The 20,970-nt window shown below is 45.0% G+C and overlaps 1 protein-coding gene across 6 annotated transcripts in view; it reads right to left on the minus strand.

Moving 5' to 3' along the window:
* The window catches only part of LOC135557839 (pleckstrin homology domain-containing family A member 7-like), a 141,227-nt gene that overhangs the window by 20,389 nt on the left and 99,868 nt on the right, over positions 1-20,970 (minus strand). For 3 of the 6 annotated variants that reach the window (XM_064991497.1, XM_064991534.1, XM_064991543.1), the window contains 6 exons: positions 18,742-18,917; positions 9,341-9,781; positions 8,239-8,785; positions 6,226-6,309; positions 4,275-4,352; positions 490-558 (listed from right to left, as the gene is read on the minus strand). In XM_064991497.1, the coding sequence (XP_064847569.1) occupies positions 490-558; positions 4,275-4,352; positions 6,226-6,309; positions 8,239-8,785; positions 9,341-9,781; positions 18,742-18,917 (1,395 nt within the window). The remainder of the gene's footprint in view (positions 1-489; positions 559-4,274; positions 4,353-6,225; positions 6,310-8,238; positions 8,786-9,340; positions 9,782-18,741; positions 18,918-20,970) is intronic. The other 3 variants (XM_064991506.1, XM_064991516.1, XM_064991524.1) reach the window with 3 other exon arrangements.

Raw genomic sequence — 20,970 nt, forward strand, 5'->3', positions numbered from 1 at the left:
TATATTGTTGTTTTAATTGCATGAAATATTCATTGTTCAAACAAATTCACCAATTCTTATAAATTGTTAAACTGGAACAATGCTAATGATGAAAAGCCAAGACATCCAGCTTATTTACCTCTATTCTGAGCAAACAAAGAATTAAAAAGGCCGGATGACAGAAATCAAACTGAAAAATGTAAGAGCTTTATTTCTAAAATCCCATTTATTGTATTTTTCCTTTTAAATTGAGAGCTGAAAATAAAGTCCCTCGTCGATACTCTCAGGCGTTAACAGTGAAGCTGTCTGTCCCCACAGTGCTGCTTCTTCCCTCTGCTCCGTTCCCTCCCTACACACCCTCTGTTTACCACAACTACACAATACCAACTTCTCAAATCCTCAGTTCACTGTCTCTGTAGTGGGTTATAAGACGTTGAAGGAGAGAGATGGATAAACTGGGTGTTTATCAGACAAGTTTTGGTTAGGGGGGGTGGGGGCCGGTATACTTACATCAACATCGCTCTCTGCTATCTTAACAGGTCTCGATGGTCTGTCTTTTAGAGTTTCTCGCCCTGTAACCTGCAATGCCCCAAAGGCACAAATACAACCTTACTTTTCCCAGCAATAGTTGCAAAAAAAAGTTTAACTACCCTAAATATTAAAACCAACATTCAATAAATAACACTCAACAACAACATTACAGCAATTATCAAGCAACAGCATGAGACCTTGCTAAGGACACTGGGATGGCAGAAACCACAATGTAGAACAGGTATGCAAAAATGATTCAACAAAGAAGACGTGGGTAGTAGTGTGCACAAGACAATGCAATATACTGCTTTAAAAGCTGTGCAAATATATTTATGGTCAAAAACAGCATCTGTGCATTTAAGAGAGAGGCCACAACGGAGAACCACAAAGCTGCTCTTTCCTGGCAGTGTGTCCGTGGGTTTAGTTAACGACCGTGTCCTCTTTATGAACCAAGAGAAAGGGAGGAACGAGCAGGAAATATGGCACCTCCTGCAGATCCTCTCTGTTACAGTGATACATCAGACTTGGCCAAATACATATCTCAGAGACGTCAGTGAACTGGCCCAGTGAGAATTGATATAAATAGAAGATATAGTTCAGTGTCTTTCACTAAGTGTCTTCAGTGTCTTTCGCTAAGAGATTTGAATTGACTTAATACCCAAACAGAACTAATGATTTCTGCTGATCCATTTCAAAGAGCATAGAGATGTAGGTGTGTTTACAATTATAACCAAAGCGCACACGTTATGTATCTGACCTTATAGCTCTGATTCTGTTAAATGATAATCAGTTTTGACGTTTCTCAAAGAGGACCCTTGGGTCGTCTCTTTAGTGGTTACAAGACAAACCAAGGAAAATAAAGGCTTTGAAACAAAGTGCAATCCAGGGTTCAACAGCATGCAATGGGAATCCCTCTCACAGAGAGCAGAGACAGAGTCCACATCAGTCAGTCAGCACACTGACACAGCATCACCATGATGGACTACAGTACCCAGCAGGCAAAGCTATGCACTACAGTCACAGGTGGGTCTCTCTTCTAACATGGCCATTCATCACAGCAAACACAGGCAGGTGAGGAGTGCATTATACACATTCTATTAGGAGAAGCAGTGGAATGGTCTCACTCTTTGTATGCACACCATCCTTACATTCCAACTGGACCCAAAACCTGGAGGGGTGTTTTCTAACACATTGTGTACCATAACGATCAACGGGTTAATACTTTTGATCTGTTTTAAAACAGGAAATAGAGAGGTGTTACATCAGAATGTACACATGGATAATAGAACTCCCCACTCCAAGAAACAGAAGGTTTGTGGTGTTATACATACAAATCACTTCAGGAAGATCATATGCTTTGTACTGTTGTTAATGGAAGATAATTGCTGATAGCAGAATGTAGAATCATTACAACAAACAAGGTAATTCTGATGAAGCTGGCATTAGACTTACACTACCATTAAAAGGTTTTAGAACACCTACACATTCAAGGGTTTTTTCTTTATTTTTTACTATTTTCCACATTGTAGAATAATAGTGAAGACATCAAACTAAACTAATAACACATATGGAATCATGTGTTAAATATAAAATATATTTTGATATGTTTGAGATTCTTCAAATAGCCACCTTTTGCCTTGACAGCTTTGCACACTCTTGGCATTCTCTCAACTAGCTTCACCTGGAATGCTTTTCCAACAGTCTTGAACGAGTTCCCACGTATGCTGAGCACTTGTTGGCTGCTTTTCCTTTACTCTGCTGTCTGACTCATCCCAAACGTCTCAATTTGGTTGAGGTTGGGTGATTGTGGAGGCCAGGTCATCTGATGCAGCACTCCATCACTCTCCTTCTTAGTAAAATAGCCCGTACACAGCCTGGAGGTGTGTCGTGTCATTGTCCTGTTGAAAAAACAAATGATAGTTCCACTAAGCGCAGATGGGATGGTATATCGCTGCAGAATGCTGTGGTAGTCATGCTGGTTAAATGAGCCTGGAACTCTAAATAAATAACAGACAGTGTCACCAGCAAAGCACCCCCACACCTCCTCCATGCTTTACGATGGGGAAATATACATGCGGAGATCATCCGTTCACCCACACCGCGTCTCACAAAGACACAGCGGTTGGAACCAAGAATCTAGACTTTGGACTCATCAGACCAAAGGACACATTTCCACCGGTCTAATGTCCATTGCTCGTGTTTCTTGGCCCAAGCAAGTCTCTTCTTCTTATTGGTGTATTTTAGTAGTGGTTTCTTTGCAGCAATTTGACCATGAAGGCCTGATTCACACAGTCTCTTCTGAACAGTTGATGTTGAGATGTTACTTGAACTCTGAAGCATTTATTTGGGCTAGAATTTCTGAGGCTGGTAACTCTAATGAACTTATCCTCTGCAGCAGAGGTAACTCTGGGTCTTCCATTCCTGTGGTGGTCCTCATGAGAGCCAGTTTCATCATAGTGCTTGATGGTTTTTGCGACTGCACTTGAAGAAACTATCAAAGTTCTTGAAATTTTCCGTATTGACTAATCTTCAGGTCTTGAAGTAATGATGGACTGTCGTTTCTCTTTGCTTATTTGAGCTGTTCTTGCCATAATATGGACTTGGTGTTTTACCAAATAGGGCTGTCTTCTGTATACTACCCCTACATTGTTACAACATAACTGATTGGCTCCAACGCATAAATAAATTCCACAAATGGACTTTTAAGAAGGCACACCTGTTAATTGAAATGCATTCCAGGTGACTACCTCATGAAGCTGGTTGAGCGAATGCCAAGAGTGTGCAAGGCTGTCATTAAGGCAAATGATGGCTATTAGAAGAATCTCAAATATTAAATATATTTTGATTTGTTTAACACTTTTTTGGTTACTATATGATTCCATGTGTTATTTCATAGTTCTGATGTTTTCACCATTATTCCACAATGTAGAAAATAGTCAAAATAAAGGAAAACCATAGAATGAGGTGTTCTAAAACTTTTGGCCGGTAGTGTATATGAAGCCGCACAGCAGCAAGATATTTTCCGGGTTCGAGTGCATCAAATCCGTGATGTATCATGGGTAAATTGTGACTGACTGACTGATCTACAAATAATATTGTGTAGTTATTTACTGTAGGATGCAAGGTGATTTGTAGATCAGTCAGTCTCGGCTCGCCTTTAAAGTCGGCTGCAATGTCGAACGTGCCCATTGAAGGTCTCTTAACAGCACTGCCTGATGGGAAGTGAAATATACATGATGCAAAACATAGTTTTTGACGTGTAGTATTGTGCTGCTTGAAACTTCAGTTCCCATCAGTGGAGGTATGATATTTTGGCCCCATGTTTTCAGGGTGAATATGTACTATTCCCAATGTACTTTTATCCAATTGCAAGGATAGCTAGCTTTGACACAATATAGAAAATGTTATAATTTATACTGTAGCCAATAATCATATAATTTTATGTCTAAGGTCATATTGCACTCAAGTTGTTTTCTTTGCTGAATTGATAGTAAAGACACACAGATGAATGCAGCACAGCATTATTCTCAGTACACAGAGCATTAGTAACAAAAACAACAGTGGTTAAAACACACAGAAGACAGTTTAAATTCCAACATCAACCTAAACCACACAGCCCTGAGGAACGAGGTCAGAAAGAAGAGGAGAGAGCAGCAGAAGGAGGTGTGTGAATGAGGAAGAGGCTGACACTGTAGACAGTGGAAGGAAGAGCAGGATGCAGGCTACAGAGGAGAGAGGAGGAAGAGAGATAAATCATCATTTACATGATCTTTTCTCTTGGGGCCCACCTTCAGATCTAGATAATCCAGGTCCTTCTTCAGTTGCATGTAAGTATCATCTGCCTGACAGACAATGAGGAGTGGAGAGACAGATCACAAGACGGAAAGCTGCAAAGGATGCTAGGAGGCTATAGTATAGGAAGACTAGTCAGGTGCTGTTACAGCACAACTCTATATCTCTACTTCATTCTCATTGGAGAGATCATATCACCACAGTCAAATGAATATTTGTGAGGCAAAATAGAACAGAAAAATCAGGCAGATTGATTCAGTTATATTATGATAATTTACACCAAACTAGATTGTAGTGTAAGCCTGCCTTCTAAATAGTTTAGGGACGCTTACACAAATAGCTGAAGCATTTCATAGGGCAGTATACTGCTTATAATTCATTTCGCCGCCAAATCTCCAGCATGGGCGGATTATGTCTACATGAGGATGAAGAGAACATAAGCGTTGATGGAGAGAGACTGGGCATGGTTGTCATTGAGCATCTTTACAGCTTCACTGTGGTTGTGCAGGTCTGAGATCAGAGCAGTGCACTGTGTTTGGACTGGCTCTTCTAGGGCAGGGGTCGGCAACAGGCATATTTTTTATTGGATAGATTTTTTGGTCAAAAAAGAGACTGTAAAATCACCAGGAATTCAGTTTAATTTAGGAAATCTGTTCCCAAGTATTCCCACAAATAAAATAAAAAGAGACATGTGATCATGACTCTGTGTAATCAAGGTATTACTTCAAATAGAATACAATTTTCAGTGTACAAATTATTATAATTAAGTTCCAGCCCCCCTGACCATTCGCTCCAACAAAAACCGTCCCGTGGCTGAATCTAGTTGCCTACCCCTGCTCTAGGGAGACACACTCCTGAGCCAGCCTGTATACCCAGGATCACTTTACACTAATAGGAGTGACCTCTCAGATACACACAGTTCAACACAACCAGGACTTAGAGGGGAAATGTGTAAGAAAAGTTAAAAATATATTTCTCATTGTAGTTATCCAGGTTTGCAAAGACCTCAAACAGAAGATAAGGCTACAGTATATGTATGTGAAGACAGGCACGGTGCATAGTCAACAAGCAACATGCTTGATATGAAGCTTGGGAGCAACATGATGTTTGTTTTTTAACAAATCAAATGAAACACGTCTCTGTAAGGCTCAACGGAGTGCTACATCATGCCGACAGATGAGTGAGGCCGTCCATTCAAACACAACACAGGCTGGTGTATCTATAGCTGCAGACAGTCCATGCTAACAGGGGAGCACCTAAGCCACTAGTACAACAAGACACGACCAACACACCACACAGTCCAATGAATGATGGAGCTGGGACCAAAACACTAGCAGAGACACAGACTGCGGGTGATGGGGATTTGTCTGGGGGCTGGGGATCCACGATTCATTGGAGTGGGGCTGCAGAGCAGGGCGGCTGCAGGGGGGAGGATACGAGGGGGCCTGACCTGTAGGCTGGGGCCTAGGAAGCCGTTGTGATGTAGGTGGTGGAGGGCGTCGCCGTGGACACCAGCCATCTTGGCCTGGTGACTCCTGAGCTGAATGAGCAGCAGGGTCAACTCATCCGGCTGCAGTAGGGTCAGGCCCAGGCCAGGGAGAGGAAGAGAGGGAGGGACAGAGAGAGCACTTCAACACCTGGCCACCAGGGCGGCAGCAGTGAGGGCTCAGCTCTTCAGGCCCAGAGAGCTGTGGGCCTAAGCATCCTACTACAATACCTGCTCCTCTCTCCCCGCCACCCACACAAGGCCCTTCAGAGCAGAACAGCACTGAGTCCACCAGCTGAAAATGGTGCTGCTTTCTGACTGAAATGTATTACATCGAAGTTCCCTTCAGCATTAATCTTTAATAGTCCGAATTTAAAGCAGATAATAGTTTAAACTGGGTGTGTGATGAAGATAAATGAACAAGACAGAAGCTGTACCGTTTTCCCATGCAAGCTCGGTGCGCTGACTGTGTGTGTGATGTAGCCCATGGCTGGCATTGACCGTCTCTCCAGCTGACTAGTCTGTGGGAAAACAAAGACATCAACAAGTTATTAGGCTACATATCCCATTTCACAGATCAAACAGAATGGCAAATCATAAATGAACATTTACAAGGATGAATATGCCTGCAATGAGGTTCAGATCGTTCCTGGCTTTCTGTCCCCGCTACTGGGCATTCTGATATGTAGCACCCCAAACTTAAAGGGAATGCCTGCAACTTCAGATCGTTCCTGGCTTTCTGTCCCCGCTACTGGGCATTCTGATATGTAGCACCCCAAACTTAAAGGGAATGCCTGCAACTTCAGATCATTCCTGGCTTTCTGTCCCCGCTACTGGGCATTCTGATATGTAGCACCCCAAACTTAAAGGGAATGCCTGCAACTTCAGATCGTTCCTGGCTTTCTGTCCCCGCTACTGGGCATTCTGATATGTAGCACCCCAAACTTAAAGGGAATGCCTGCAACTTCAGATCGTTCCTGGCTTTCTGTCCCCGCTACTGGGCATTCTGATATGTAGCACCCCAAACTTAAAGGGAATGCCTGCAACTTCACAAACTAATTTGTTCACACAGCATATTTTTCTTCTATCCATGTATTTATTTCCATCCTTCCTCCTCTTAGTTGAAATAAAGTGTGCCCCCAGTTTAAGTTGCTACAGGGTTTGGATGGTTTGACATTTTTGCTTAACACACAGAATTCCTTGGCTAGGCCCTTCACAGAACCTTAAAAGGACACAAACAACAAGAGATTGAATTAACTACACATAAATTATCCCCAACCTGCCTTCTTAAAATAACATTTGTTTGCTATCAGCGAGAGAAGCACTGTGAGCCATTCCCTCAGAGATTCCCAAGCCAATCTTTTTTTGCTGTATAATAGGTTTTTAAATTAAATGTAAGATCAGAAGAAAGAGACCGTTGCTGATGGTTGAGATACAGTGGAGATGTTTACAGGGTGCTGAGAGGCCCTGGGCAAATTTAATTAGCCACTAATAACACACACACACAGACACTTGTGTGATATTCCATAGAAGGTACATGGAACACAGCCCTGAAACACACACTCAAGCCAAAAAGACATCACCAGTCTAAAAGATGCTGGATCCACCAAAACAAAGTTAATCTGCAGACTAAATGTAGTACCCATAAACCATTGCTTTCTTGGATGGTCTCACACACACACTGTGGCTCATAAAAAAAAGAGACCTCCTCTTTGAGTGTTTATGATTATTCTGTGAGCGAGAAGAGCGGCAGTGTTCTATTTGAGACACATAATTAGTGACTTGGCGTTATGGGTGAATGATGAGGAAACAGAGGCTGGGACATTCTGTTTACTTGGTGTGAGGACAGTGGGCTTGCGACGAGGGCTGCGTGGAGGCTGGTGTGGTGCAGCCTTGTAAAGACAGCCTCACATGTGGGGGGTGTGGCAGCCGGCAGGGAGACAGCACAGGGTTCGGATGGCGCAGGACAGTGCCTTGTCACAGGGGGTCACACACTCATACACACACGGCCACACAGGCTGGTGGATGTCTGAGCCCGGAGACTGGGCCGGGCTGGGAGATGGGAGGAATGGGCGATGGGGAGGCTCCCACTCACACACACACCCTACCACCTGTGTAGAGGGCCTGGGTGTGGACTGTGTGAATCCTTCGGAGCTTGTGACCGGCATCAAAGTGAAGATGCCGGGAAATTACAGCAGGGCTACTTCTCATGCTCATCTTCCCATGGTTGGCCCTTTCTCTAACGGTTAATGTGTCAAAGTTATTATTCCTCTAAGACAGAGATGAATTGGAAATTCACTACAAACAAAATGACCCCAGTAACTGTGAGAATGAAACCCTTTTATGAAAGATGAACATTCTTTAGCTGTAAAACATTTAGTCTTGTGCCAGTCCCAGGCTGGTAAACCAGCCTCTTTAACCCTTTAAACCCCAGTGAGTCAGAGTCCTACCTTAGAGAGCTGAGAAAACACCCGTCTAGGAGAACTGGAGCCGGTGGGCGACTCCCCAGGTGGCACCTCATCCAGCGGCCTGACCGTCACCCTGTCTGAGGGGGTGTGTGGCCTGTGGGGGGACAGTGGTTTGAAGGTGGGGACAGATGGGGGGACTTCACAGGGGGAAGGGGGCACAGAGATGGAGCGAGGCATCTCCATAGTGACCCTGAAGGAGGCTGTGTCCAGGAACTCTGGCCCGGTGTAGATGGGCGCCGTGGGGCTGCCGTGGCGGAACTGCTGGCGCTGCTGCCACTCATACAGCTGCCATACCATGCCCTCCTTGGTGGCCATGCGCTCATCGGTGGACATGCGGAAGTGGCTGAGCCGGTCGTGGGCGTATTTGTAGTCGCTGGGCAGGTTGGGGGGCGCCGAAGGGGAGCTACCGCCAGACGGGAGTCTGGGGGTCTTTGGCAATGTCTGGCAGGCCTCTACTACCACGGCCTTAGGCTGCAGGGGAGGCGTCCGCCGAGGGAGGGGGAGGGCGTACTCAGTAGTAGATGTGTTGCTAAGGTTAGGAAGCAGGGATAGTCTTTTACAAACTGTTCAGTCTACTTATTTCACCAGGTACATAAATGAGCATCAATATGGAGTTGTAACTAAAGTGCATTTAAGTAAAGTATCAAAAGCCATTCAGGCATGACCACTTTATTCCAACAAACGTTACAGTGAAAAAGCAGTTCAGAGCTGAGACATTCACAATCGCCACCAGGGGGAGACATTTATAAAACGTTTGTTATAATACAGTATGTCAATTGAATGGTTGATATTGGGGAATGGGCTGAGGCTATAGTTTGCACAGCAGGCTGCTAAGGGGAGAACGGATCATAATAATGTCCGGAACAGAAAAAAGGGAATGGCATCAAACACATGGAAATCATGTGCTTGATACCATTCCACCTACTCTGCTCCCACCATTACAGCGAACCCGTTCTCCATAATTAAGGTGCCATCAACCTCCTGTGATGGTTAGGGTTATCATCACTGAAGCTAAGGATAAGGTTAAGATTATGCTCAGGATAAGAGTAAAGATTAGATGAGTAATGTAGGTCTTCTGACTGACCTCTTGGGATCTCCCTTCTGTACATTGACCCAGTGCTCCACCTGAGCCAGAGCAGTCTTCCTCTGCACCTGCTTCTCTGTGGCTGTCCGTGGGACAAAGCCCCTCTTATACACAACGTTCCCATTCTGCTCAGGGGGCAGCGTGGCGAGGACTGTGTGGGCCAGGCCATTCCTGGGGTGTGAGGGGCCAGGGAGAGTGTCTGGGGAGAGCCTGTCTACCTCCGTGGCTGGATGGCTGAGCTTTCTAGGAGCCTCCAACACGTACCTCTCCTCGTCCCCCTGGCTCAGTCGGATCTCCCCCTCCAGAGGCTCCTCTCTCTCGGGCCGCTGGAGGCTCCCTGAACGCGACTGGGAGGGGCTCTTACTGGTGTTGTTGTTAACGTGGTTGGTCTGTGGAACTGCCTGCTGCACTGACATTTCTGGTCTCTCTGTGACTGTCTCTCTGTGAGGGGTGAGAGGCGATAGAGGTCAACAGGGATACTGGACTATAACAGAGGCACTTTACAGTTACCTAGGCTAAAGACAATGGCCAAACCTGGCATTTATATCACACCAACCCCTGGACATTAGAAACAACTGACATGATTAATCAGCTCAGTGTGACATGGTTAGTGACAAGCTAATATACTGAACAAAAATATAAACGCAACATGCAACAATTTTACTGAGTTACTGTTCATATAAGGAAATCAGTCAGTTGAAATTAATGAATGAATTTTCTATGGATTTCACATGACTGGGAAGGGGAGCGGCCATGGGTGGGCCTGGAGGCAGTTTATGGTAGAGAAATTAACATAACGTTCTCTGGCAACAGCTCTGGTGGACATTCCTGCAGTCAGCATGCCAATTGCGCGCTCCCTCAAAACTTGAGACATGCCTCATTGTGTTGAGTGACAAAACTGCACATTTTAGTGGCTTCTATTGTCCCCAGCGCAAGTTGCCCCGGTGTAATGATCATGCTGTTTAATCAGCTTCTTGATATGCCAAACCTGTCAGGTGGATGGATTATCTGGGCAAAACAGAAATTCTCACTAACAGGTATGTAAACAAATTTGTACACAACATTTGAGAGAAATAAGCTTTTTTTCCCCACCTGAGTGATACTAGTGAAAGCATTCAAATGTCCATTAGTCGCTCTTGCTGCTGGTGAGTCTCTGATCCACCTCTACGCAGACGACACCATTCTGTATACTTCTGGCCCTTCTTTGGACACTATGTTAACAACCCTCCAGACGAGCTTCAATGCCATACAACTCTCCTTCCGTGGCCTCCAACTGCTCTTAAATGCAAGTAAAACTAAATGCATGCTCTTCAACCGATCGCTGCCTGCACCTGCCCAGCATCACTACTCTGGACGGTTCCGACTTAGAATATGTGGACAACTACAAATACCTAGGTGTCTGGTTAGACTGTAAACTCTCCTTCCAGACTCACATAAAACATCTCCAATCCAAAGTGAAATCTACAATTGGCTTCCTATTTCACAACAAAGCATCCTTCACTCATGCTGCCAAACATCCCCTCGTAAAACTGACCATCTTACCAATCCTCGACTTTGGCGATGTCATTTACAAAATAGCCTCCAACACCCAACTCAACAAATTGGATGTAGTCTATCACAGTGCCATCCGTTTTGTCACCAAAGCACCATATACTACCCACCACTGCGACCTGTACGCTCTCGTTGGCTGGACCTCGCTTCATACTCGTCGCCAAACCCACTGGCTCCAGGTCATCTACAAGATCCTGCTAGGTAAAGTCCCACCTTATCTCTGCTCACTGGTCACCATAGCAGCACCCAGCCGTAGCACGCGTTCCAGCAGGTATATCTCACTTGTCACCCCCAAAGCCAATTCCTCCTTTGGCTGCCTCTCCTTCCAGTTCTCTGCTGCCATTGACTGGAACGAGCTACAAAAATCTCTGAAACTGGAAACACTTATCTCCCTCACAGATCACTGCACCTGTACATAGCCCATCTATATATAGCCCAAACAACTACCCCTTCCCCTACTGTATTTATTTATTTTGCTCCTTTACACCCCAGCATTTCTACTTTGCACACTCATCTACTGTCAAATCTACCACTCCAGTGTTTTAATTGCTATATTGTATTTACTTTGCCACCATGGCCTATTTATTGCCTTTACCTCCCTTATCTCACCTCATTTGCTCACATCATATATAGATGTATTTTTCTACTGTATTATTGACTGTATGTTTGTTTTACTCCATGTGTAACTCTGTGTTGTTGTATGTGTCGAACTGCATTGCTTTATCTTGGCCAGGTCACAGTTGTAAATGACACCTTGTTCTCAACTTGCCTACCTGGTTAAATAAAGGTGAAATAAAAAATAAACATTTAAATTCATTACCGAGATCCTCCACAGAGGGACGGGAGACTACAGGGAGGGGTTTTCAATATGTTTTTAACACCCACATATTTTCATGGAGAGGGGAGTGTAACTAAGTGAGGCTCTTTGAATCGGAGGCAGGCTGGGTTCCCCTTGAGAGTCGAAATGACAGCCATTTTGTCTTTAAACAAATAGCTTGGGGAAGCCTCTTCATCCATGACTCTATTTAATAGCTCTTGTGATCATTAATTTGTCCCACAGATGAATGTATGAGAGACTCTCCCTCTGCAGGGAGTCATTCATCTGAGATATAATTTATCTGATTCCCAGACCAACACTATACACATCTCACAAATCACACATTGTTTAGATTACAAATATTGACAGGGCAGGTCCTCAATAGACAGTTTTTAACTCAGTTTCAAAGTTCAGAGCATATTCAGACATACTAGTCAAAAGTTTATACACACCTACTCATTCAAGGCTTTTTCTTTATTTTGACTATTTTCTACATTGTAGAATAATTGTGAAGACGTCAAAACTATGAAATATAACATATGGAACCATGAAGTAACCAAAAAAGTGTTAAACAAATCAAATTTAAGATTCTTCAAAATCTTCTCTCAACCATCTTCATAAGGTAGGCACCTGGAATGCATTTCAAGTAACAGGTGTGCCTTCTTAAAAGTTTGTGGAATTTCGTTCCTTCTTAATGCGTTTGAGCCAATCAGTTGTGTTGTGACAAGGTGGGGTGGTATACAGAAGATAGCCCTAAGTCCATATTATGGCAAGAACAGCTCAAATAAGCAAAGAGAAACGACAGTCCAACATTACTTTAAGACATGAAGGTTAGACAATCTGGAAAATGTCAGAAATTCTGAAATTGCAGCCCCAATAAATGCTTCAGAGTTCAAGTAACAGTCACATCTCAACATCAACTGCTCAGAGGAGACTGCGTGAATCAGGCCTTCGTGGTCAAATTACTGAAAAGAAACTACTACTAAAAGGACACTAATAAGAAGAATAGACTTGCTTGGGCCAAGAAACACGAGCAATGGACATTAGACCAGTGTAAATCTGTCCTTTGGTCTGATGAGTCCAAATGTTTTATTTTTGGTTCCAACCGCCAGGTCTTTGTGAGACGCAGAGTAGGTGAACGGATTATCTCCACATGTGTAGTTCCCACCGTGAAGCATGGAGGAGGTGTGATGGTGCATTGCTGGTGACACTGTGTGATTTATTTAGAATTTGAGGCACACTTAACCAGCATGGCTACCACAGCATTCTGCAGCGATACCCCATCCCATCTGGTTTGAGCTTAGTGGGACTATCATTTGTTTTTCAACAGGACAATGACCCAAAACACACCTCCAGGCTTTGTAAGGGCTATTTGACCAAGAAGGAGAGTGATGGAGTGCTGCATCAGATTACCGACCTCAACCCAATTAAGATGGTTTGGGATGAGTTGAAACGCAGAGTGAAGGAAAAGCAGCTCAGCATATGTGGGAGCTCCTTCAAGACTATTGGAAAAGCATTTCAGGTGAAGCTGGTTGACAGCATGCCAAGTGTGTAAAGCTGTCATCAAGTCAAAGGGTGGCTACTTAGAAGAATCTGTATAACACTTTTTTGGTGAACACATGATTCGTTATGGGTTATTTCATAGTTTTGATGTAAAGAACAACCCTTGAATGAGTGGGTGTGTACAAACTTTTGACTGGTACTGTAAACGAGTGTTAGCTAATGTTCTACTGAAATTCCAAGTTCTAGCTTGCTGCCTAATCTGTCTACATGATAATGCTGACATCCTGATAACATTATAATGTAGCACTAGCCGTCAATTCAGACAATTCTTTTCAGGAGAAATAGCTTCCCTTGGAGCTGCTAATGAGCACTGAGCAGCGTTGGCCACTAGATGGTACTGTTTCACAAAACATCAGATCCAACCTTCCCTCTCAGCTGTAGCATGCCAGTCCAGATCAGCCACATCATGTATGTGCACTGTATACTTACTTTCTCCTACACCACAAGCTGTGTCATTTATCTCACCAAACTGTAACCCGTTTAGCCAAACCATAACTTTTTCTCCTTTTAATTGAAACAGCTATTCTTTATTCCCTATATACTGCACTACTTTTGCCCAGGGCCCATGAGGATCTAATCAGTAGTGCACTATATGGAATAGGGTGCCATTTGGGACGCAGATGTGTTTGTGCCCTGTGATGGAGTAGAGGGAGGAACCGTGTCTGTGCCCTGTGATGGAGTAGAGGGAGGAACCGTGTCTGTGCCCTGTGATGGAGTAGAGGGAGGAACCGTGTCTGTGCCCTGTGATGGAGTAGAGGGAGGAACCGTGTCTGTGCCCTGTGATGGAGTAGAGGGAGGAACCGTGTCTGTGCCCTGTGATGGAGTAGAGGGAGGAACCGTGTCTGTGCCCTGTGATGGAGTAGAGGGAGGAACCGTGTCTGTGCCCTGTGATGGAGTAGAGGGAGGAACCGTGTCTGTGCCCTGTGATGGGGTAGAGGGAGGAACCGTGTCTGTGCCCTGTGATGGAGTAGAGGGAGGAACCGTGTCTGTGCCCTGTGATGGAGTAGAGGGAGGAACCGTGTCTGTGCCCTGTGATGGAGTAGAGGGAGGAACCGTGTCTGTGCCCTGTGATGGAGTAGAGGGAGGAACCGTGTCTGTGCCCTGTGATGGAGTAGAGGGAGGAACCGTGTCTGTGCCCTGTGATGGAGTAGAGGGAGGAACCGTGTCTGTGCCCTGTGATGGAGTAGAGGGAGGAACCGTGTCTGTGCCCTGTGATGGAGTAGAGGGAGGAACCGTGTCTGTGCCCTGTGATGGAGTAGAGGGAGGAACCGTGTCTGTGCCCTGTGATGGAGTAGAGGGAGGAACCGTGTCTGTGCACTGTGATGGAGTAGAGTGAGGAACCGTGTCTGTGCCCTGTGATGGAGTAGAGGGAGGAACCGTGTCTGTGCCCTGTGATGGAGTAGAGGGAGGAACCGTGTCTGTGCCCTGTGACTGGCCCATGCTCAGCTGGCAGCAGGAGCAGGATGGAGCACTCATCCATACAGCAGCCAGCTGCAGAACTCAACATCCCATCATCCCACAGCACAGGAGAGTAGACACTATCAGAGCAGTGCTACGCCTGTCCTGCCATGGATGACTGCTCACTGAGTCCCAGGCAAGCAGGCCAAGCTAAACCATGCCAAAACCATGCCAAGCCAGGCCAGGCCAGGTACACTCCCACCTATAACCCCAACAGTTAAACACTTTGCTAATGTTTCTACAGGCACATGATCAAGATCAGACTGGGAAAAATGTGCTTTGCTTTTGTGCTGAGAAGGTGATAGGAAGAGAGAGGGAGGCAGAGGTCTATTGGGAGAGGTACTGGTGGATCCCTGTTTGGACTAGGAGTCATTGGGTTTACTAGGGACTATTGGGGACAACTACAGAGGAGACTAATTGAGGACAACTACAGAGGAGACTATTGGGGACAACTACAGAGGAGACTAATTGAGGACAACTACAGAGGAGACTAATTGAGGACAACTACAGAGGAGACTAATTGAGGACAACTACAGAGGAGACTAATTGAGGACAACTACAGAGGAGACTAATTGGGGACAACTACAGAGGAGACTAATTGGGGACAACTACAGAGGAGACTATTGGGGACAACTACAGAGGAGACTATTGGGGACACCTACAGAGGAGACTATTGGGGACACCTACAGAGGAGACTATTGGGGACAACTACAGAGGAGACTATTGGGGACAACTACAGAGGAGACTATTGGGGACAACTACAGAGGAGACTATTGGGGACAACTACAGAGGAGACTATTGGGGACAACTACAGAGGAGACTATTGGGTATAACTACAGAGGAGACTATTGGGTATAACTACAGAGGAGACTATTGGGGACACCTACAGAGGAGACTATTGGGGACACTACAGAGGAGACTATTGGGGACACTACAGAGGAGACTATTGGGGACACTACAGAGGAGACTATTGGGGACACTACAGAGGAGACTATTGAGGATAACTATTGAGGACACTACAGAGGAGACTATTGGGGATAACTAGAGGGGATTATTGGGGACACTACAGAGGGAATTATTGGGGACACAACAGAAGAGACTATTTGGGTTACTACAGAGGAGACTATTGGGGATAACTAAATCAAATCAAATGTATTCATAAAGCCCTTCGTACATCAGCTGATACCTCAAAGTGCTGTACAGAAACCCAGCCTAAAACCCCAAACAGCAAGCAATGCAGGTGTAGAAGCACGGTGGCTAGGAAAAACTCCCTAGAAAGGCCAAAACCTAGGAAGAAACCTAGAGAGGAACCAGGCTATGAGGGTTGGCCTGTCCTCTTCTGGCTGTGCCGGGTGGAGATTATAACAGGACATGGCCAAGATGTTCAAATATTCATAAATGACCAGCATGGTCAAATAATAATAATCACAGTAATTGTCGAGGGTGAAAACTACAGAGGAGACCACATAGGATGACACTACAGAGGAGACCACATGGGATGACACTACAGAGGAGACCACATGGGATGACACTACAGAGGAGACCACATGGGATGCACTACAGAGGAGACCACATGGGATGCACTACAGAGGAGACCACATGGGATGCACTACAGAGGAGACCACATGGGATGACACTACAGAGGAGACCACATGGGATGACACTACAGAGGAGACCACATGGGATGCACTACAGAGGAGACCACATGGGATGCACTACAGAGGAGACCACATGGGATGCACTACAGAGGAGACCACATGGGATGCACTACAGAGGAGACCACATGGGATGCACTACAGAGGAGACCACATGGGATGCACTACAGAGGAGACCACATGGGATGACACTACAGAGGAGACCACATGGGATGCACTACAGAGGAGACCACATGGGATGCACTACAGAGGAGACCACATGGGACAACTACAGAGGAGACAACGACAGAGGAGACTATTGGGGACAACTACAGAGGAGACTTTTGGGGACAACTACAGAGGAGACTATTGGGGACAACTACAGGAGACTATTGAGGATAACTACAGAGGGGACTATTGGGGATAACTACAGAGGGGACTATTGGGGATAACTACAGGAGACTATTGAGGATAACTACAGAGGGGACTATTGGGGATAACCACAGAGGAGACTATTGGGGACAACTACAGGAGACTATTGAGGATAACTACAGAGGAGACTATTGGGGAAAACTACAGGAGACTATTGAGGATAACTACAGGAGACTATTGGGGACAACTACAGGAGACTATTGAGGATAACTACAGAGGAGACTATTGGGGACAACTACAAGAGACTATTGGGGACAACTACAAGAGACTATTGGGGACAACTACAGGAGACTATTGGGGACTACTACAGGAGACTATTGGGGATAACTACAGAAGGGACTATTGAGGATAACTACAGAGGAGACTATTGGGGATAACTACAGAGGAGACTATTGGGGACAACTACAGGAGACTATTGAGGATAACTTCAGAGGAGACTTTTGGGGACAACTACAGGAGACTATTGAGGATAACTACAGAGGGGACTATTGGGGATAACTACAGAGGAGACTATTGGGGACAACTACAGAGGAGACTATTGAGGATAACTACAGAGGAGACTATTGAGGATAACTACAGAGGGGACTATTGGGGATAACCACAGAGGAGACTATTGGGGACAACTACAGAGGAGACTATTGGGGAAAACTACAGGAGACTATTGAGGATAACTATAGAGGGGACTATTGGGGATAACTACAGAGGAGACTATTGGGGACAACTACAGAGGAGACTATTGGGGATAACTACAGAGGAGACTATTGGGGACAACTACAGGAGACTATTGGGGACAACTACAGGAGACTATTGGGGACAACTACAGGAGACTATTGGGGACAACTACAGGAGACTATTGGGGACAACTACAGAGGAGACTATTGGGGATAACTACAGGAGACTATTGGGGATAACTACAGGAGACTATTGGGGACAACTACAGAGGAGACTATTGGGGATAACTACAGAGGAGACTATTGGGGACAACTACAGGAGACTATTGGGGACAACTACAGGAGACTATTGGGGATAACTACAGGAGACTATTGGGGATAACTACAGGGGAGACTATTGAGGATAACTACAGAGGGGACTATTGGGGATGACTACAGAGGAGACTATTGGGGACAACTACAGAGGAGACTATTGGGGATAACTACAGAGGAGACTATTGGGGACAACTACAGAGGAGACTATTGGGGACAACTACAGAGGAGACTATTGGGGACAACTACAGAGGAGACTATTGGGGACAACTACAAGAGACTATTGGGGACAACTACAAGAGACTATTGGGGACAACTACAGGAGACTATTGGGGATAACTACAGAAGGGACTATTGAGGATAACTACAGAGGAGACTATTGGGGACAACTACAGGAGACTATTGAGGATAACTACAGAGGAGACTTTTGGGGACAACTACAGGAGACTATTGAGGATAACTACAGAGGGGACTATTGGGGATAACTACAGAGGACAACTACAGAGGAGACTATTGGGGACAACTACAGAGGAGACTATTGGGGACAACTACAGGAGACTATTGAGGATAACTTCAGAGGAGACTTTTGGGGACAACTACAGGAGACTATTGAGGATAACTACAGAGGGGACTATTGAGGATAACTACAGAGGAGACTATTGGGGATAACTATAGAGGAGACTATTGGGGACAACTACAGGAGACTATTGAGGATAACTACAGAGGAGACTATTGGGGACAACTACAGGAGACTATTGAGGATAACTACAGAGGGGACTATTGGGGATAACTACAGAGGAGACTATTGGGGACAACTACAGGAGACTATTGAGGATAACTACAGAGGGGACTATTGGGGACAACTACAGGAGACTATTGAGGATAACTACAGAGGGGACTATTGGGGACAACTATAGAGGGGACAACTAGGAATGGCCTGCAGGGTGGAAGGGAGGGACTAACCTCTTGATGCCTTTACTCTGCATGAGAGCAGCCTGGTTCATGGCTCGGATCCAACCATTCATGTCCTCCTGGGTGTCGGCACTGAAGAAGTACGTCCTCATCCCACCGTGCTCTGCCTGCGAGCCAATCACAGAGTTCTTATTGTAAATGTAGGAGCGCATTCCTGTGTGGCTCGCCTGTGGAGAGAGAAGAGAAGAGACACATGAGAACCAAACAAATTGGAATTTTGGGATGGGAAAGATGGGATGGAGGGGTTGAGGGGTCAAAGGGTACGTTCTGCAAATGAAGAATCAGAGAGAGCAAGTTAGCATATTAGCTCACAATGGGACTCAACGCCATCACCAGAACTTACAAAAATAATAACAAAAGCAAGAGGCACCATCGTCTCTACACTAAAGCTGTTCATGCAACACGCCACGTATGAAGCATTGGTTTTAAAGTTAGACAAGCAGTCAGTTTCGTCTGTATATTTGAAGTGTTTCAAAAGTCCTAATGCATAGAAAATTCTATCATTAATACCCTTAGGCACAAACTAATTTCACAAACTTATAGTAACTCAACATAGCGTACCCAGTTTTCCTAGCTATAGCATTGTTATGAAGCACAACCTCTCACCCATATGCACACGAGAGACATACACAGTAAAAAAAACACAGTGAGACAAGCACAACACAAAGAGAAAACTCATAATTAGCCTTACCCTGGTCGCAGGCTGCTACAGGCTAGAGTAGATCCGTCTCTACAGTATAGTGTAATGGGCTTGCCCTCCTGTCTGGCACCTACTGTAAATCTGCCCACCCCAACTCTAATCTCCCCATCCGGCCCTGATAGGGAGCCAACACTGCTACTGACAACCTACTGTCCAATTACAACACTGATTAGCCTTTTCCCAACACAGTTCCACCCCAAACTACTACACTGCCAGTCCACAACTAAGACCTTTATACAGCTCTCTGCTCTCCAAACCACTCTACTACCTTTCCCATTACAATACAAACTGTATCATCCAGTACTGCCCAGCATGCTAGTCCATGCATAGTCCCAGACCATCATTTTGCCTGTACCTATTACACAACTCTTCAAAGTAGCACATTCCTGTACTCTGTTACAATATCCTTCCATCTATCCTAATGTATAATAACTCTGAGTCTGGGTACAGCCTTGCAGCCTCAGAATGTATCCCAAATGGCACCCTATTCCTTATATAGTGCACTGCTTTTCATCAGATCCCTATGGGCCCTTGTCAAAAGTAGTACACCATTTGGAATTAGGATGCCATTTGGAATTCACCCCATGTCTACCAGGATCCATCCTCCATTTACAAACAAACAGCAATCCATTCTAATACACTGAAAACTTATCTTTAGCGTACAACACGTGCATCCACCATCATGTCGTGTTTCTGTTTAGTATTGTACTGTGACTTGTGATCAGCTGTAGTGATCTTACTTGGCTGTGGGTTTAACAAAGCCTGTTTTGATTGCAGAGTCCTGTATTATCCAGCAGCATAGTGCCGGCGTGATCCCAACTGAATCCCCCAGAGAAAAGTGCTGAATGGACAGGCCAGAACCAGACCCATGACTAGGGTCCACATCCATACTGTCTACCACACACATCAGCAATGTGGGGATGTTTCGTGTCGGAAAAGTTACTTCAAATCACACTCTTTTTGTGAAAGGAACTGTGGAAAGTAAGGTGAGTATAAATGGAGGAACCTCTGCTATCACCCAGCCCTCTCCCCTCTTTAGCATGGAAGACTTGAAGGCTCTATTTTAAGGCTCCCTTGACATAACATTAGGTGGGTCTGGTCTTAAGTTTTCATTGGGTAATGAACCTGGGTGATTTATCTACAGGCTGATGTTAACTTTAAGAACTAGAGAGCCTTTGGGGCATCAACAGATAGACAGACATCACACTTTCACTTCCAGGACCTATTCCACTAATAGAAACCATGCCAATGAGTCAAATAAAAACCAATCCAAAAAATATACATCCGAAATGTTTATTCATTTTCATTTAACCTTGACTTAACCAGGAAAACCCATTGAGACCCAGAGTCAAGGGAGACCTGACCAAGAAGGCAGCAACAAACAGTACATTACATAATTAAAATATACAACAATATAATACAATTCAACAACATGATCCAGCCTAAAAAAAGCATTTACACTCCTCTGTAACAGAGTCTCCCATCAAAATGTTTAATTCATTCAGTGGCACTAACATATC

The sequence above is a fragment of the Oncorhynchus masou genome, chromosome 2 (assembly GCF_036934945.1).
Source record: "Oncorhynchus masou masou isolate Uvic2021 chromosome 2, UVic_Omas_1.1, whole genome shotgun sequence".
In the NCBI taxonomy this organism is placed as follows: Eukaryota; Metazoa; Chordata; class Actinopteri; order Salmoniformes; family Salmonidae; genus Oncorhynchus; species Oncorhynchus masou.